We start from the raw sequence: 17018 nt of genomic DNA, 5'->3' as shown, positions 1-17018 counted from the left end.
GGTGCATGCCTGTCATCCTGTTACTCAGGAGGTAGAGGTTAGGAAGCTCATAAATTCAAGATCATCCTTGGTTATGTGGCAAGTTAGAGGCCATGAGGTCCCTTCTCAGAGACAGCCATTCAGTGCTTGTATTCAGAACCGGATTCTGATTGAGCAACAATCCTGTGTCTATAATCAGCACTGGGCCCAGTCCCGGTAGATACGTTCTAAACAGACTGCAGAACAGGTTACCTTCATGTTGTCAGTTCTGGCTGTCGATTCAACACAGCAAAAGTCTGTCTGAAGAACTAACCTACGGAACACATTTTAATTTAAATTTAAGATAAATGGAATTGGCTACTTAGCAATGGAACATATTCTGTTTAACACGTTTCCTTGGACACGAAATCTGGGAGAGATTAGTATTACACGTTTGGCTCTTCGGACTGCCAAAGGTAGAGGGAGTGGGCCAGAGAAGGCATTATGGAGAGATCTGTACTTCAAAGGCAGAAGCGTAATCTCATTCTCTGAGAATCTGTACAGGAAGTCCCTTATTTCAAGTTCCAAAGCAAATTCAGTCAGTAAAATGCTTGCCCTGAACATACTAGAACCTGATGCTGTGATTCAGCAGAGTTAAGAGCATTGGCTGCTCTTGCAGAGGATCTCTGCTTGATTCCTAACATCCACATGGCGGCTAACAACCTTCTGTAACTCCAGTTGCAGGGCATACAACACCCGCTGTGACTTCTTCAGGTGGCAGGCGTGCATGTAGTGCAGCACATATATACAAACAACATACACAAACAAACGCAACATATACAAACAAAACACAAAACACTAACACTCATAAAGTAGGTAAATAATCTAAAATTAAATAAATTAAAAAGTAGAAAAAGAACTGAGTTCAATCAGCAGAACCTTTAATGTGTGTGTGTATGTGTGTATGTGTGTGTGTGTGTGTGTGTGTGTGAGAGAGAGAGAGAGAGAGAGAGAGAGAGAGAGAGAGAAATAAAATCTGGGTATGACAAGCACATATTTGTAATCCCAGCGTGGGGAAGGTGGAGATGATAAGTATATCCCTGGGGCTCACTGGCCATGCAGCCTGCCTGCTTGGTGAGTTCCAGACCAAGGAGGGATCCTGTCTCATAAGAAGAGATGGTAGCACTGCCTGAACAACAGTTGTCCTCTGACCTATACATAGGTCGGCATGTGCACACATGCACACACACACATACATATAATAAATATTCTAAAAATCAATCACATGTATGAATATTAGACAACAGTTTTACACGTTACTTCAGTTCTACTAAAATGTCTCCCCAGAATTACTAATGAGAAAACAGTAAAGTAAAAAAGCAAAGAGTAGGGGTTGGGGATTTAGCTCAGTGGTAGAGCGCTTGCCTAGGAAGCGCAAGGCCCTGGGTTCGGTCCCCAGCTCCAGAAAAAAAAAAAAAAAAAAAAAAAAAAAAAGAACCAAAAAAAAAAAAAAAAAAAAAAAGCAAAGAGTATAACCTGGGCATGACAGTTCTTCTCCGCCTGGGCCTTGTTCCAGGGGACAGTGAGAGTTTATTGACATTGTGTGTCTGTGTGTGTGTGTGTGTCTGTGCGTGCAAGTGTGTCTATCCCTGTTACATATGTGTCTCCACTTCTCTGTATGTGGTGCACAAGCATAGCTCTGTGTGTCTCTGTGTGTGCATGTGTGTCTGTGTGTCTTTGCAGCACACACATAGAATAGAGAAGTCCAAAAGTCAGAAAACCAGTGTAACTCACAACTTCCTGCATAACTATTAGATAGCACTCTCTGTGCTGAGGAAATCAGAGCAGGGAGGCTGCACCTAGGACTCAAGGGAGACAAAGAGGTAGAGAAAATGCAAAATCATTATCTCATAGCTCTCATGGGTTACTCAGATATAGAAGAAAAGGCAAGTAAAAGAAGCAAGACAGAGACCAGGGCTACACTGGGTGCAGTGGTTCTGAATGGTCTCCAGTGCAGTATACAAGATGGTCCCCAGGGAGGGTCTGGAATTCTAATGTCTCTGAGTGACACTGTGACACTGAATGACTGTGGTAAGGAAGAATTTGTCTAAAACATAGTATGCTACTTTCTGAGTCGGGGTGGGAAGTCCTATACGCCCAGGATTTAATCTACACAATGAATGAAAAGAGGTAAGGGAGAGATTGTTCCCAGGCTAAAAGCACTTGTTGCTCTGGCAGAGGATCCAGTGAAGCTCCTAGCATCCACGTTGTAACTCACAACCGTCTAACTCCAATTCCAGGGGAGCCAACACCCTCTTCTGGTGTCTGTTGGTACCACACATGTGTACAGTGCTAATATACATGGAAGCAAACATTCATGACATAAAATAAAATAATCTAAATCTACAAAAAATGAAACACATATACATGCATGTGTATACATGTATGTGTATACACATGCATATACACACACATAAACACGTACACACATACACACACACAGGAAAAGGCAAATTCCAAGAACAATGGGTCAAGAAATTCAAAGACACCATGTTCTATAATAATCCACACCCTAGTGCTGACTCTAAGAAGATGGCTGCCAAGATTGCAGCTTTCTGGTTTCTCCAGGTCATTATCTCAGGGTCAGAAGATGCTTCTTTTCATGGGGAAGTCAAGGAAAAGAGCTTAAAAGACTGTCCTGGGCTACCCCAGACCTGTGTTCAATCTGGAAGAAGTCTGGGTTCAAAGATACTTAACATCAAAGATCTCAACATAAAACCAGATACACTAAATCTAATAGAAGAGAAAGTGGGAAATAGCCTTGAATACATTGGTATAGAAGACAATTTCCTGAATAGAACACCAATAGTTCTAAGATCAACAACTGATAAAAGAGACTCAGAAATTGAAAAGCTTCTTTCTGTAAGACAAAAGACACCATCAATAGGACAAAATGACAGCCTACAGATTGGGAAAAGATCGTCACTAACCCTACATCCGTCAGAGTGCAATATCCAAAATATATAAAGAACTCAATAAATTAGACACCAACAATCCAAATCATGCCATTTAAACATAGGGTACAGAGTTAAACAGAGAATTTTCAACAGAGGAATCTCAAATGGCTGAGAAGCACTTAAAAATGTTCAATGTCTGTAGATCTCTCCTGAAAGACACAGCCAGAATACGGCAAATACATAGGCGAATGCCAGCAGCAAACCACTGAACTAAGAATGGGACCCTGTTGAAGGAATCAGAGAAAGGACTGGTTGAGCTTGAAGGGGCTCAAGACCCTATATGAACAACAATGCCAACCAACCAGAGCTTCCAGGGACTAAGCCACTACCCAAAGACTGACCCTGGGCTCCAACCTCATAGGTAGCAATGAATAGCCTAGGAAGGGCACCAGTGGAAGGGAAGTGGTCCTGCTAAGACTGAACCCCCAGTGAACGTGATTGTTGGGGGGAGGGCAGTAATGGGGGGAGGATGGGGAAAGGAACACCCAAATAGAAGGGGAGGGGGAGGAGTTAGGGGATGTTGGCCTGGAAACTGGGAAAGGGAATAACAATTGAAATGTAAAGAAGAAATACCCAATTTAATAAAGATGGAGAAAAAAATGTTCAATGTCCTTTGTCATCAATGAAATGCAAATCAAAATGACTGAGATTTCTTTCTGTGCCCATCAGAATGGCTAAGATCAAAAAACTCAAGAGACAGCATATACTGGTGAGGGTTAGAACAAGGGAAGCACTCCTCCATTGCTAGTGGGAATGAAAACTGGTGAAATTACTTTGGAAATAACTAGGAATAGTTCTACCTCAAGATCCAGCTATACCACTACTGGGCATATAACCTAAAGATGCCACCACAAGACAACAGGGACATTTACTCAACTATGCTCACAGAAGCTTTATTCGTAATAGCCAGAAGCTAGAAACAACCCTGGTGTCCCTCAACTTAAAGGTGGCCCATACATATACAGCCACCCAATTGGACAAGATGGATGAAGCAAAGAAGTGCAGACCGACAGGAGCCGGATGTAGATCGCTCCTGAGAGTCACAGCCAGAATACAGCAAATACAGAGGCGAATGCCAGCAGCAAACCACTGAACTGAGAATAGGTCCCCCGTTGAAGGAATCAGAGAAAGAACTGGAAGAGCTTGAAGGGGCTCGAGACCCCAAAAGTACAACAATGTCAAGCAACCAGAGCTTCCAGGGACTAAGCCACTACCTAAAGACTATATATGGACTGACCCTGGACTCTGACCCCATAGGTAGCAATGAATATCCTAGTAAGAGCACCAGTGGAAGGGGAAGCCCTGGGTCCTGCTAAGACTGAACCCCCAGTGAACTAGACTATGGGGGGAGGGCGGCAATGGGGGGAGGGTTGGGAGGGGAACACCCATAAGGAAGGGGAGGGGGGAGGGGGATTTTGCCCGGAAACCGGGAAAGGGAATAACACTTGAAATGTATATAAGAAATACTCAAGTTAATAAAAAAAAAATGTTTAAAAAAAAAAAAAAGAGTGGATAAAGAAAATGTGGAACATATACACAATGGAATATTATTCAGCTATTAAAAACAAGGACGTCATGAATTTGCAGGCAACTGGATGGAACTTGAGAATATCATCCTGAGTGAGGTAACCCAGAGGCAGAGAGACATGCGTGGTATGTACTCAGTTATAAGGAGACATTAGCCATCAAGTACAGGATAACCATGCTACAAGCCATGCACCAAAGAAACTGAGTAGTAAGGAGGTCCCAAGGGAGGATACAAGAATCTCACTTAGAAGTGGAAACTGAATAGCCATTGAAGATGGATGGAGGGAACTGTGTGGTGGTGGGGGAACAGGGATAGCCATCAGGTGTGGGGAGAGGGAGGCAGGAGAGGGCTGGGAGAACGGAAATTGGCAGTGGGAGGGGGCATCTCTGGTGATGAACTGGAGGCCTCGGAGTAGGGATGAAACTGGTAGTCTATGAGAGTGACCCTAGTTGAGATTCCTACTAGAGGGGGATATAGAGACTGAAGTGGGCACCTCCTATAGCCAGGCAGACCCTCCAGAGGAGAGAGGGGGACACCAATTCACCCACAAAACCTTCAACCATAAATCTGTCTTGCCTATAAGATGTGCATGGATAAAGACGGAGCAGAGACTGAGGAAACAGCCAACCAAAGACTGCACCCATCCCATGTAAAAGAGTCTGAGACCCATCCCATGTAAAAGAGTCAACCTCTGACACTATTAATGATACTCTGCTATAGTTGCAGACAGGAACCTAGCATAATTGTCTCCTGGGAGGCTTCATCTAACAGTAGATGGGGTAGATGCAAAGACCCACATGTAAACATCGGGTGGAGCCCAAGGAGTCTTATGGAAGAGTGGGGGAGAGAAGTGAGCAAGTCAGAGGGGGTCAAGGATACCACAAGAAGACCCAGAAGGTCAACTAACCTGGGCCCCTCATAGAGCCTGGGCCGCCACCGGAGAGCATGCAGGAGCTGGACCTAGATCTCTCTACACATTAGTAGCAAGTTAGAGCTTGGACTTGGTATGGATGGGGTTAGGGGAGGTGGGAAGCTGTCTAGGTCTCTGTTCTCTGCCATTGGATCCTTTTCCCCCTACCTGGACTGCCTGCTTGGGCCTCAGTGAGAGATGGCATGCCTAGTCTTGTTGGAACTAGACATCCCAGGGTAGGGTGGTACCGGGGGGTGGGGGGCTCTCCTTTCTCTAAGAAGAAGGGGAGGAAGTAATAGGGGAAAGAGATTTGTAAGGGTGGGACTGGGAAGAAAGGAGGAGGGGGCTTGTGACTGGGATGTAAAGTGAATAAAAAATAAATAAAATTATTTTTAAAAGATATTTAACACAGTTTGTAGAGCACTTTTCCCTTGCACACTTTCATGTCTGAAGGATTCTGAGCCATGGACTCAATCCCATCCCCAGGGCAGGATGGGAAAGGACATGGGAAGAAGCCCAAGGGCAAAGGGGCTTTTCTTCCTTCCCTTTTCTCTAAAGTAAATTAACCAGTTCCATCTCTAGGATAAGCCCCTGAAGCATCAACCCCAGCACCAATCATTTCCATTAGATCCTAAGAAAGGAGAAAGGATTTACTGCAGTTCTCAACAGATGAGAATGTGGACAGACAGACAACCGGTGGACTAAGAGGTGAAGAAAACCAAACAGTCTAATCCAGGTCTTGAAGTTAACAACTGGCCCAGTAGGGAAAGTCACAATTCTATAGGGTTTCTAGGGCACAAGGGTGGGGATTCTTACAGGCTAGAGAGTCTGGGAAGAGATAGAATAAAAAGGCTCTGGCCCAGGACACTTTTATGGAAGAGATGAAATTTGAGCCTCTTTGTCCCATCTGTATTCTTTTCTAAAATGATACTGGGGATTTCAATAGGAAAACAACTGAATTTCCATCATGGTCCAATCTCTCTAAAGGACGTTCCGCCAAACCCCCCTACTAAGCCTCCTGTGTCTAGCATCCGGTGCTTAGGACCCCCAACATGCCTTCCATTTCAGGTTTCCTGTGTACCCAGGGACAAGTACACATTCAATCCCATTCTCCTCTGAGACTCTCTGTGATAGAGAAAAGAGAGTTGGCTTGTTCACAGCCAAACAGACAAGGGTTGTCCTGAACAGGGGGAGACACAGGCACATGCTGCAAGGGAAGGAGGAAGTGGCGATCTGAGGCTGTGGGGGCTTCTCTCAAGAGTGAGGTGAAGTAGGAGTCTGCTTGGAAGCAGCAGAGGAGGTTAAGTGCAACTAGATACACAGACGTGTGGCTTGTTCACTCTTACCAGTTCCCAAGCCACCTTGGTGCCACTTTCAAATACATTTCCCTTTCTTAGTAGCTCTTAACAATAATCTCTTTCCATTCCCAGCTGCACTGGGATTACATATATAGGACTGAATTAGTCCTCCATTGACCGGTCCCATGGATCTTCAGTATGCCTACCAGAAAAACCTCTGTGAAGGACTTGAATGTTCCAATCTGAATGATTGGTGCTCTTCTTTGCGGCCTTTGAGGGGAGGGATATGTTTTCTTTGCCTATTTAAAAAAATACTGGTACCCAGTACAGAATTTTCCACACAGCAGATGCTTAATACACATGTTTAGAGTAAATACATTACTGCCATGGATGTAACAGCTTCTCATAATTAAGATACTAGTCAGTAAACATGCATTTAAATATAACTTCAGGGACTGGAGAGATGGCTCAGTGGTTAAGAGCACTGACTGCTCTTCCGCAGGTGCTGAGTTCAATTCCCAGCAACCACATGGTGTCTCACAACCATCTGTAATGGGATCTGATGCCCTCTTCTGGTGTGTCTGAAGTCAGCGACAGTGTGTTCACATATATAAAAAAACAATTTAAAAAATATATAACTTCAGGGTTCCATGGGAATTCAGAGAGGTCTAGGTAACTTCTATTTTCAAACTTATCCACTTATTAAAATCTAAAGGAATAAATATAAGAGTAATACGAACACTTTTTGTTCTCAGTACAAAAATAGGGCTTAATAGAAACCTGCCACTCAGGGCTGGGGATACAGCTTAATGACAGACAGAGCATTTACCTAGTGTGAGACTCTGGGTTTTATCCCAGACACAAATATAAGACTATCCACACTGAGCTATGACATCAGCCTCAGTACTCTTTGCTGGGGATCCAAAGGTGAAGGCTGGTGGTTTTCCTCATCTTCAGTCCGTCAGTGCATTGCCATGACTGTGCGGATTGCTTACCTCAGAGATAAGGTCAAAAGGTCTATGTGGGAGGCTCTTAATAAATGTGAGTGCCTTTCCACCAGCCTCACACCGTTATAGGCCTTACATAGTCTATATAATTCTGACCTTTTGCCACTCTTGTCAGAGAATAAGAGAAATGTGGCCTGCTGCTGGCCAGTATATTCTGTCAGCCATTCACAGAAGAAAGTTTGCCATTCCTGGAACTGTACCAAGGACTAGACACAGGAAAAGAAACAAAATAGACATGGGCCTTTTTGCTTACAGAACAGTCTAGAGGAAAGTGCTGGAACAAAGCAAACAAAGGATGATTTGGAAACAGTTGAATGCTATGAAGGAGTGGTGACAACAGAACCTGAGGTGGGAGGCAGTAGAGCTGTGGTCCTCAACCTTCCTACTACTGCGTTCCTGTAACACAATTTTTCATGTTGTAGTGACCCCCAACCATGAAGTTTTTTCATTCTACTTCATAACTGTAATTTTGCTACTGAGAGGAATCAATGCAAACATCTGATGTGCTGGATATCTGATATGTGACACCTGTGAACAGCTCATTTGAACCCCCAAAGGGGTGGTGATCCGCAGGTTGAGAACAGCTGCAGTAGAGGATAGAACATTCCTGCGGTGGGGTGTCTGAGAGCCCTGAGCAGAGATTAGGCTAGGACGTTAACATTGCCACAGCAAGTAAGAAGGGTCAGAATGGAAGGAACAGCAATTGTGGCTGACAGAACAAACATCCTGACTTTAGGCAAGAAAGGACTCAGACACTGCAGGGAGCCAAGGAGGCAAGGGTAGGAGCTCAGTGTAGAGAGATTTCTGCTGAGTCCAAGTGAATGAACCTCTAGAGTTGGGCACCGTGTCGGCCCCAGCACAAGAGGAAGTTATGCCATAGATGCAGGGCCTTCACCGAGATGAGGAGAAGGAGTTGCGGTGTGACCAGTTGTTATTTAGGCAAGAAACTTGAGGCTTAAATAAACTTGGACCTTCATCACAAGGCATGACTCACAAAACAGAATAGACAGAATTTTGGGTTCCTTCTACTTCAGGGGTCTGGGAAGTTTCATATATTTAAGGTTTCTTAGAAAGCTCTAATATTAAAAAAATTCTGATAAACGTTAAGATTCCCCAATTTAGGCAATGTTGGAATTAAACCTTGGATGGTTGGTGGTAGTGAATAAGATAGACTGGTGGTTTACAACTCCCCAGGGAAAGAGCACCCATGACACACTCTCTCCCTCTCCTCTTCCCTGTGTGTGCGCGCGTGTACACATTCTAACAAAACGCTTGCTAATGAATTTGAGGATAAGTGTATGATACACTGCTAGACAAAGATATGCATTTCCAGGAAGAACCCATGGAACTAGTTAGTAGTAATTTAGGTGTGATTGGTTTAAATACACAATAATGCAAATTGTTAATACTGGGTCAAGTGCAGGCGAAAAGCATTTAAATTGCTAATGGCAGTTCAGCCGTTACTGAACCCAATTTTCACTGTTTGGAAGATAATTTGATTGCATATCTTCAAGTCTAAAATAATCTGAATATAAAATGCGCTTTAGGGGATTAGTCCTTTATTATTCTCCTTTTTATTTCTACCGAATTTCCACAAATCTATGGTGAAACCAACAATGAATTTTCTCTTTTAAATACATTTCTTTATACATAGCCTATGTTAATATTTCTATGATAAATGCTGTAATAATTACAGAGATATCATTGATAGCAGTTTGCTAGAGTTATAGGGCAGGAAGCACAGATCAAATCCAATGAGAACCTTGTCTTTGATCTTCTCTCATACATTATTACATCCTGACTGCCGTTTCCCCTCACTCCCCTCTCCCCATCCCTCCCCTACCCCTACTACCCCTCTCCCTCAGAACCTCCACATTCCACCCCACCCCCCTCAGAAAAGATCAGGCTTCCCATGAGCATCACCCAGACACAGAGTAACAACCTACAAGATTAGACACACACCATCCCATCAAGACTGGGCAAGGCAACCCAGTAGAGGGAACGGGGTCCCACACGTAGGCAAAGGAGTCAGGGACAACCTCTACCCCACTGTTAGGATTTCCACAAGAATGGCAAGCTACTCAGCCATAACATACATGAAGATCAGATGCAGGCCACACCAATCAGATGAATAGCGAGTCGGGAGACCATTTGTATCACTCTGTGTCTGAGAATTCAGACAGGAGCAATCGGGTTGCAGAACAGAAGCAGCTGAGACACCTTGAGGAGTGACCGTATGAAAGGCTCTGAGCCTTGGGGGCGGGGGGGCACTGAAAAGATCTTATTAGAAGTCTGTGCCACTGTGTGGACTCTAGTCATCTGAAGAGAAATCCTACTGATAAAATCTGAGGACTTCCTGGAAGTCAAATGGCAGACAAGCAGCCACTTCCTTAAGAAGGACTACTTAAGTTTTGCTCTTTGATTTAGAACTAGAAATAATACTAAAATAAGTTTCTGGAGGAAAACAAAACTAAACTGTCATAATCTATCACACTTACTGTGAATGAGCAGTCTCTAGGATAAAGTTCATTATCATTCCTCTTTCTAGAGAATAGAAAGATCTTTTATAAAACCCGAACTGTGCTCATATTTAAAATAATAACAACAACTGCACGTTACTCCTCTGGCTAGAACACGAGTAAATACTTTCACTTTAAAAAGGCTGATTCCTGTGTCTTTTTTCCCTGAAATATCTTACTAAAATTAGGTTTTCTATCCAGTGACTAGAACAGGTTGCTTAACCTCAGATTAACCTTTGCACAGCCTTCGCATTTTGGAGGTGTGCCTCTACCTCGGCATCCAACCTCGGCATCCAACCTCGGCATCCTGGGAGAGCTACATTTCAACAGCAGCGGCAATGAAAACAGTGATGAGGAAGGCAGAATAGCAGCTCCTCTCCTGCAAATCTGTGCAGTGAGAGTCTGGGTTTCTTAAAAAACCCAGTGGGCTTATGCGATCATGCTTTTGTTTGAACCCAGGTGTGGGCTAAGCGGCCCCCTCACAGCAGGTAATTTTGATTTTGTCTGGTGCACTAGCACGGGCGTGATTTTTTGCCAGCTGCAGATAGTTTAATTCTGGGGGCTCTGAAGAGGGTATACATGGGAGAGCCCAGAGAGGGCCTGTGGAAGCTGCTCCTCCCTGCTGCTGCTGGTTCCTGCTGTTGCACTCTGTCAAGTGATCTTGAGCAGAGAGATGAGCAGAATAGGAGATGTCCTGAAACAGACTTGTCCCAAGGAACCCAATTCCCCAGTCAGCAGGAAGCAACCTAAAGAGGTCTACACCCCTTTCCCCTTCATTCTCTCCTACCTAGTGTTGAGGGGTTGGAAGGGATTGGGGTGGAATAAAGGTTGGAAGGGAGGTAGAGATGTAAGAACCCAATAAAATAGCTAAACAAGTCTGACAATCTGTGCGAGGGTATAGAACCATCGTACTCTCAGAACCTCTCCTACGTTGGCACTTGTACTATCCCTGAAACAGACATGCATGGAGGTTATATGACTTGCTCCATGCCCATAAGTACATACAGTTCTTCACACCCCAGAGCCCACTGACTTTTAATCACTATACCGCTATTCATCTACTGCTTAAGAACAAACATCTAACATCCAGGCAATAAAGCCCACTCCTAGTAGTCTGCAATCGTTACAAAGCCTAAGGGTAGACAAAGACTGCTGGTTACTGTGGGATCTGAAGAATGCTAGGACAGATCAGAGGCACGATGAGTCAGTTCTTTACGAGGACACCATAAGAAAAGTAGCTGAAAGCTCAGATTCTGGTATCCAAATCCTGACCTGGGTATATACTAACATACATCCTTTTTAACTTCTAAATTTCTTAGTATAATATCAAAATAACAGTACCTATGTCAGAACAGTAAACTATACAAAAATAATGAATAAATGAAGTGGGGGCAATGTTAATTGTAACTTTTGTGCACTCCATAGAAACTAAGCCGAGCTCTGGAACTAGGGCCAGCAAAGAGCCATGGAGTTTCTCCATTTTCATTTTCTGGGACTGAGTGGACATCTAGATGATTACCTGATTCCCAGCTAGTCAGTACCACCACTGGCAAGTAAGGGGGAAAGAGTGGTCCCTGCTTTGCATTCATAAAGCAAGGGGCATTACTGACCGAGCTGACGGCGTTGGCTCTGTGACTTGTCGCTGTACACGGACGGCATGGGCACAGTTGTCCTGGCCACCTGGCTGGGTGGAGAGGGGAATGTCGGGGGAAGTGTGGCTGATCTTCATGGAGGAGTCCGGGCAGGGTGTGGGTGGGTCTAGGAAGTCCTCGCTGTTCTCCTGCTCATTTGTCTCTGTATCAGTGTAGTTAAGAGGCTCTTGGTTGTTGTCTTTGCTACCAGAGAACAGGCCTCGCTCTCGCCACGGAACCCAGCACAGTTTCCAAGACACGAAAAGAGAGACACCAAAGAGGGCAAGACCACAGGCGGTAACCACGAGAGTTAGCAGGCTCACAGAGATATCTGCAAAGAAGAAAAAGAAAAAGTCAGTGTGACGATGTCGCTCATGGCCACTCACTGTGCAGTCCTTGCAGAAATGGTCATCGTAGCCACACGTTCTGAAGGGCCTGACTCTGAAGGCCAGGGTGGGTGATGCTGCAGTGTTACCTGATGGTGGGGATTCAGACACAAACCGGAGGCTCCAAGAGCAAAGGGAGAAAAGTTGTGCAAGTTGTGATTAGAAACAACAGAACACTGTATATTTAAGGAGACTCTGAGGGCCCCTGGAAGTCAAATGAGACTCTACCCTACAGAAAGCACCTATCACTAAAGTTTTCTGAGAAGAGAACCTTTAGCTGTCTTTTCAAAGTACCCAGCCATCTCAAAGAGCCCTACAACTTAGAAATTAAACCACATTTTCTTTTAAGTGTTTAAGGGTCTAAGTTCATGTGTTTATTGGGCTTTATAGAATCAAAAGAACCTACTACTTAGGTCTTCAGAAACCAGACAGAGTGGCACAGTCCGAGCTTCCCCCAGTTTCAAGAACTAGAAATACACACACACACACACACACACACACACACACACACACACACACACACACACACAGGCAAAGTGGAGAAAGTAGTTGGTATGTGGTGGTGTATCATCAAGCCAGTTATCAGAGTGAGGGCTACAGGTTAAGCTGCCAGAGGGATCTGGGCACCTAAGAGCTGTGCCACACAGGACAAGAAGGTCCTGGGCTCTCCCATCCACTCCTTCCAATAACTGATATGAAGGTAACCATAAAGAAGAACTAATACCAGCTCCTCAACATACAGCATAGGAGAAAGAATGAGCTTCAGAGCCAGAAGAAAATCCTACACCGAAGCCAGTACTGAAGCCAAAGCTACAGTAGAAGTCTGCAGACATACCATGAAAGAGTGAGGGCAAGGGGATACAGCAGGGAATGACGGTGATTGTATGTGGATCATGGCATCACGGCCATGTGGTATTCCACAGCCATACTCATACATTTCAAGGTAGAAGCTAGTCTCTAACAGGTTCCTACCTCGAGGTATGGTCAGAGAGACTGAAGTATGAATCTGATCTCCTGCCTGATGCCACTATTTTAAAGGATGCCCCTGAATGTCCCTTTTATGTCCCAGGACCCCTAAACTCTTCCCAGGTTTTTCCTGTACTGGTCATTTAAAAAATCTGCACTGATCACCCTAGCATATTCTGAATGTCTATTATGTGACAGACAGCATGCAAGGCTTTGGAGACACAGTGAGAGGACAGACTTCAGACCTTCATATTCTGGCAGTGCTTACAAGTGTCCTATGACTTGTGATGAGTTACATTCATGCTAGCTCATGTAGGACCTACACCACTTATCCACTGAATAAAACTGACCAACTGCCAGCCACATTTTCCACCATGACTGACTGTTCTTACAAAATGATAATCGTTTCGTCAGGAAAACTGCTCTTGAGGGGAGCCGGCCGCCAGGCTGCTGATGGATCAACGGATACTCCCAGTGCCGCCCAGTCGATCTCTGTTGTGGTAAATGATATCACATCTCTGCCTCTCACACTCGGATCCCTGTTTCGGTGTGGCAACTGAGCTCAAAAATCTCACTGAAACAAGGTATTCAACTCTTTAAACAAGGGATAGCATCATCACCAAGTCACATGGAGGAATTTCTGGGACTGGTAGAGAAAAGCCAATTGGTGGAAAACACTTCCAACTAACCAGTGAGATTAGCCAGTAAGACTAACCAGTAAAACTAACAAGTGAAGGGCCATTAATCAAACCAAAAATGGAAAAATCCAAGGCATGGGGATGGAGGACATAGCTTAGATGCACAAAGTCCTGGACTAGATCCACAGCACTGCATAGACCAAGCACGGTGGCACATGCCTGTAATCTTGGATCTGGGGAGATAAGAGGTAGGAAGATCAGGAGTTCAAAGTCACCATTGGCTATGTAGTGAGTCTAAGGTTGGTTTGGAATGACCAAGACCTCAAAAAAAAAAAAAAATCCCAGGTAGAGAGGTGGGGGAGTAGGTAAAGCATAGGCACAAAGGTATCAGGCTTCCATGGATCCCCATTGTGGTTGGGCAGTTTAGAACAAGGTGTGACCTCAGACTCGACTTGGCTGTGACACTGTATAGTGAGTCTCTATACAGTCTTCTACAACAGCTGGCTGGCACCACTGTAGCTGGCATTGCAAACATCCATCCCAGCCCCCACTCAACATAGTCTAATCTGAACACGAACCAGACTATACATAGTAGTGGAATCTCTTAACACGTTCTGTACTCCACATGCAGAAAAAACATCTTCATGAACTCCTATAGCTTTGTCCTGACAAACTGTAAGGAGAGCAGCTGCAAAGGTTGTAGAGGGGCATGATGGGAGACATTACTGATCACTCTGGCCTGTTAGGATACACTCCTCCATGGAATCAGTTTAAATCACAATTCTCTGTGTTGGTCTGGGGCACTGACTGGTTCCACAAATTGAAATTAGTCAATACAGATCATCCACCTCAGACTGGAGGCACTCATAAGCTCGGACCTAGTGTGTGAAAGTAAGAACTCCCACATCAGAGTTGATCTTCAAGCCTCTGTACCCTAAAAAATAACTTATGGCACAAGCTCCAAGTCTAGAACGAGGGATGAATTTAACCCTGAGCACAATCGGTGGCAGAATTCCAAGTGAGACACTGACCCATGAGAAACACCTAAAGAGTCGGTGCTTTGAGTCTCTATGATTGTAAAGGGATTTGTTGCCATGGCAAAAAAAAATTGGGCAATATATATGACCATAGAAATTACTGTCCAAAGCTGGGATAACTTAAAGAAAAACAAAGGGTTATGTTATAATAACTACACAAGGATAAGATTATTGACCCCGGATTGTCCAGGGTAAACTATGACATATGGTTGGTTATCTAGACTTAGGAGTTTAATGTGGTGCTGGAGAAATGGCTCAATACTTAATGATTGCTGTGCAATCATGAGGACAACATTGTGGATCTCAGCACACACGTAAAGAGCCAGGCATCCTTTGCACATCTCTGACCTAGTTCTCAGGGGGAAGAAATGGGCTTCCTTGCCTGCTGAGAAAATATGATGCCCAGGTTTGAGGAGAGACCTTCTTCTGGTCTCTACACACATGCACGGGTACATATACATAAGTGCATACACAAACACACAAATAAATAAATACATAAATAATTCATGAAAAGTCAGGTATAGTGGTACATACATCTACTCTCTGCACTCAGGAAGTAGAAGCAAGAGAAACACCACAGTTACATACTAGTCTAGTCTACATGGCAGGTTTCAGGGTAGCCAAGACTACATGATGAGGTACTACATATCAATCAATCAATCAATCAATCAATCAATCAATCAATCCCATATGCACCGGGAGCTCACTTATCTTAGCACACTACCTCTCAGGATTTCACTGGGCATAGACAACATGTCAGATAACACAAAGCCTGACCTACTTTTATGAGTAGTCATCAGGCCTCTGACCCAGTTCCTAACAATTCCAACCTGCTCAATGACTTCTAAGTTATGCTTTCCAAAAAACAGCTGGCTCATAATTCCAGTCATGGAGCAAGGAGCATGAAAGGAGAGAGCTTGTCTACGTAAACACTTGATGCCAAGCATTTCAAAGAATTCCTGGTACAGGTATGACATTTGATGAAGCTCACCTGCAGATCCTTGCTATGCAAACCTTGAATTATCGAAAGGAAGGCTGTGGCCTATAAACTATGGAGGTTGCTAAAGTCTTATAGGATGTGAGCGTGTGTGTGTGTGTGTGTGTGTGTGTGTGTGTGTGTGTGTGTGTGTGTGAACAGTCATTACAAACAGCAAGAGTACATTTTTCATATTTACACAAAGGCACCAGGTGAGTTAACAGCACTTCAGAACACCTGCCGGGTTGTCAGAAAGCAACAGTGGCCTGCATGACCTCACCAGCCTCCAGTGTAATCATCAGAGTGTCTGTTACCAATCGCTCAATGTGCCCCTAGACACCGTTTGTGCTTTTCTCTCTTACCAAAAAGAAGTATCTTTCAAAAAACAATCTCTACGTCCATTCCTATCTCCTTATAACTTGGCTTCAGCAAAGGGCTGTGGGGATGGGAGAGACAACCTAGAATTGCAGGATTTTTTTAAAGAGGTAATTTATTTCTCAGGTTAGGTGATAGCTATGTAGCCAACTGCCTTATAAGCTTTGAATTGCATATACATTCATTACATATATTCATTGGCATTTAGGTATATTTTAAAATAAAGATGGAAAAATAATAATAAAATATAAAATGTATTTTCTAAAGAGTAAGAACAGTGTGATTTGTTCTTTTGTCCATGGGTCCAAAAAAATTATATATCAGATGATAGTTCAGGTCTTAAGAGAGGCAAATGCCACAGTTCCCTGGAGGTTGGAAGAGATACAAGCAGGAGGCTGTTTATGAAAATGCAGTAAGAGCTCCAGCTCGGTGGTCTTTTCCCAAGAACACGATGCCATGCAACTACATCTTAACCACTGCATAGGATGTACTTTAATGCACACCAGACAAGATTCTGTAACACCAAATCCCAGCTAAACAAGTGCAGTTTTAAAGGACAGCCGAAAAGTTTCAAAAGTGACAGGTATTGTTGACCAATGAAAAAAGGGTCTGGTCATCTACCAGTTGTGTATGGCCTGAGTAACGGAAGCTATTATCTTAGGTTTCCATTGCTGGGATAAAACACCAAGGCAATTTATAAAAGGAAACACTTAAATCTGGCTTATGTTTTCCCAGGATTAGAATCCATGCTGCAAAAGAAACAGCTGAGAAC

At 44.0% G+C, this 17018-nt stretch overlaps 1 protein-coding gene across 2 annotated transcripts in view; it reads right to left on the bottom strand.

Moving 5' to 3' along the window:
* The window catches only part of Syt9 (synaptotagmin 9), a 180481-nt gene that overhangs the window by 117602 nt on the left and 45861 nt on the right, over positions 1-17018 (bottom strand). For both annotated transcript variants that reach the window (XR_005491595.2, NM_053324.1), the window contains 1 exon segment: positions 11848-12199. Coding sequence is in view for 1 of the 2 variants with exons in the window: in NM_053324.1 (NP_445776.1) it covers positions 11848-12199 (352 nt within the window). In the remaining variant the exon portion in view is untranslated.

The sequence above is a fragment of the Rattus norvegicus genome, chromosome 1, assembly GCF_036323735.1.
Source record: "Rattus norvegicus strain BN/NHsdMcwi chromosome 1, GRCr8, whole genome shotgun sequence".
Classification (NCBI taxonomy): domain Eukaryota; kingdom Metazoa; phylum Chordata; class Mammalia; order Rodentia; family Muridae; genus Rattus; species Rattus norvegicus.
Note: the sequence above shows the minus strand (reverse complement) of the source record. Positions and strands in the feature narration are given on the sequence as shown.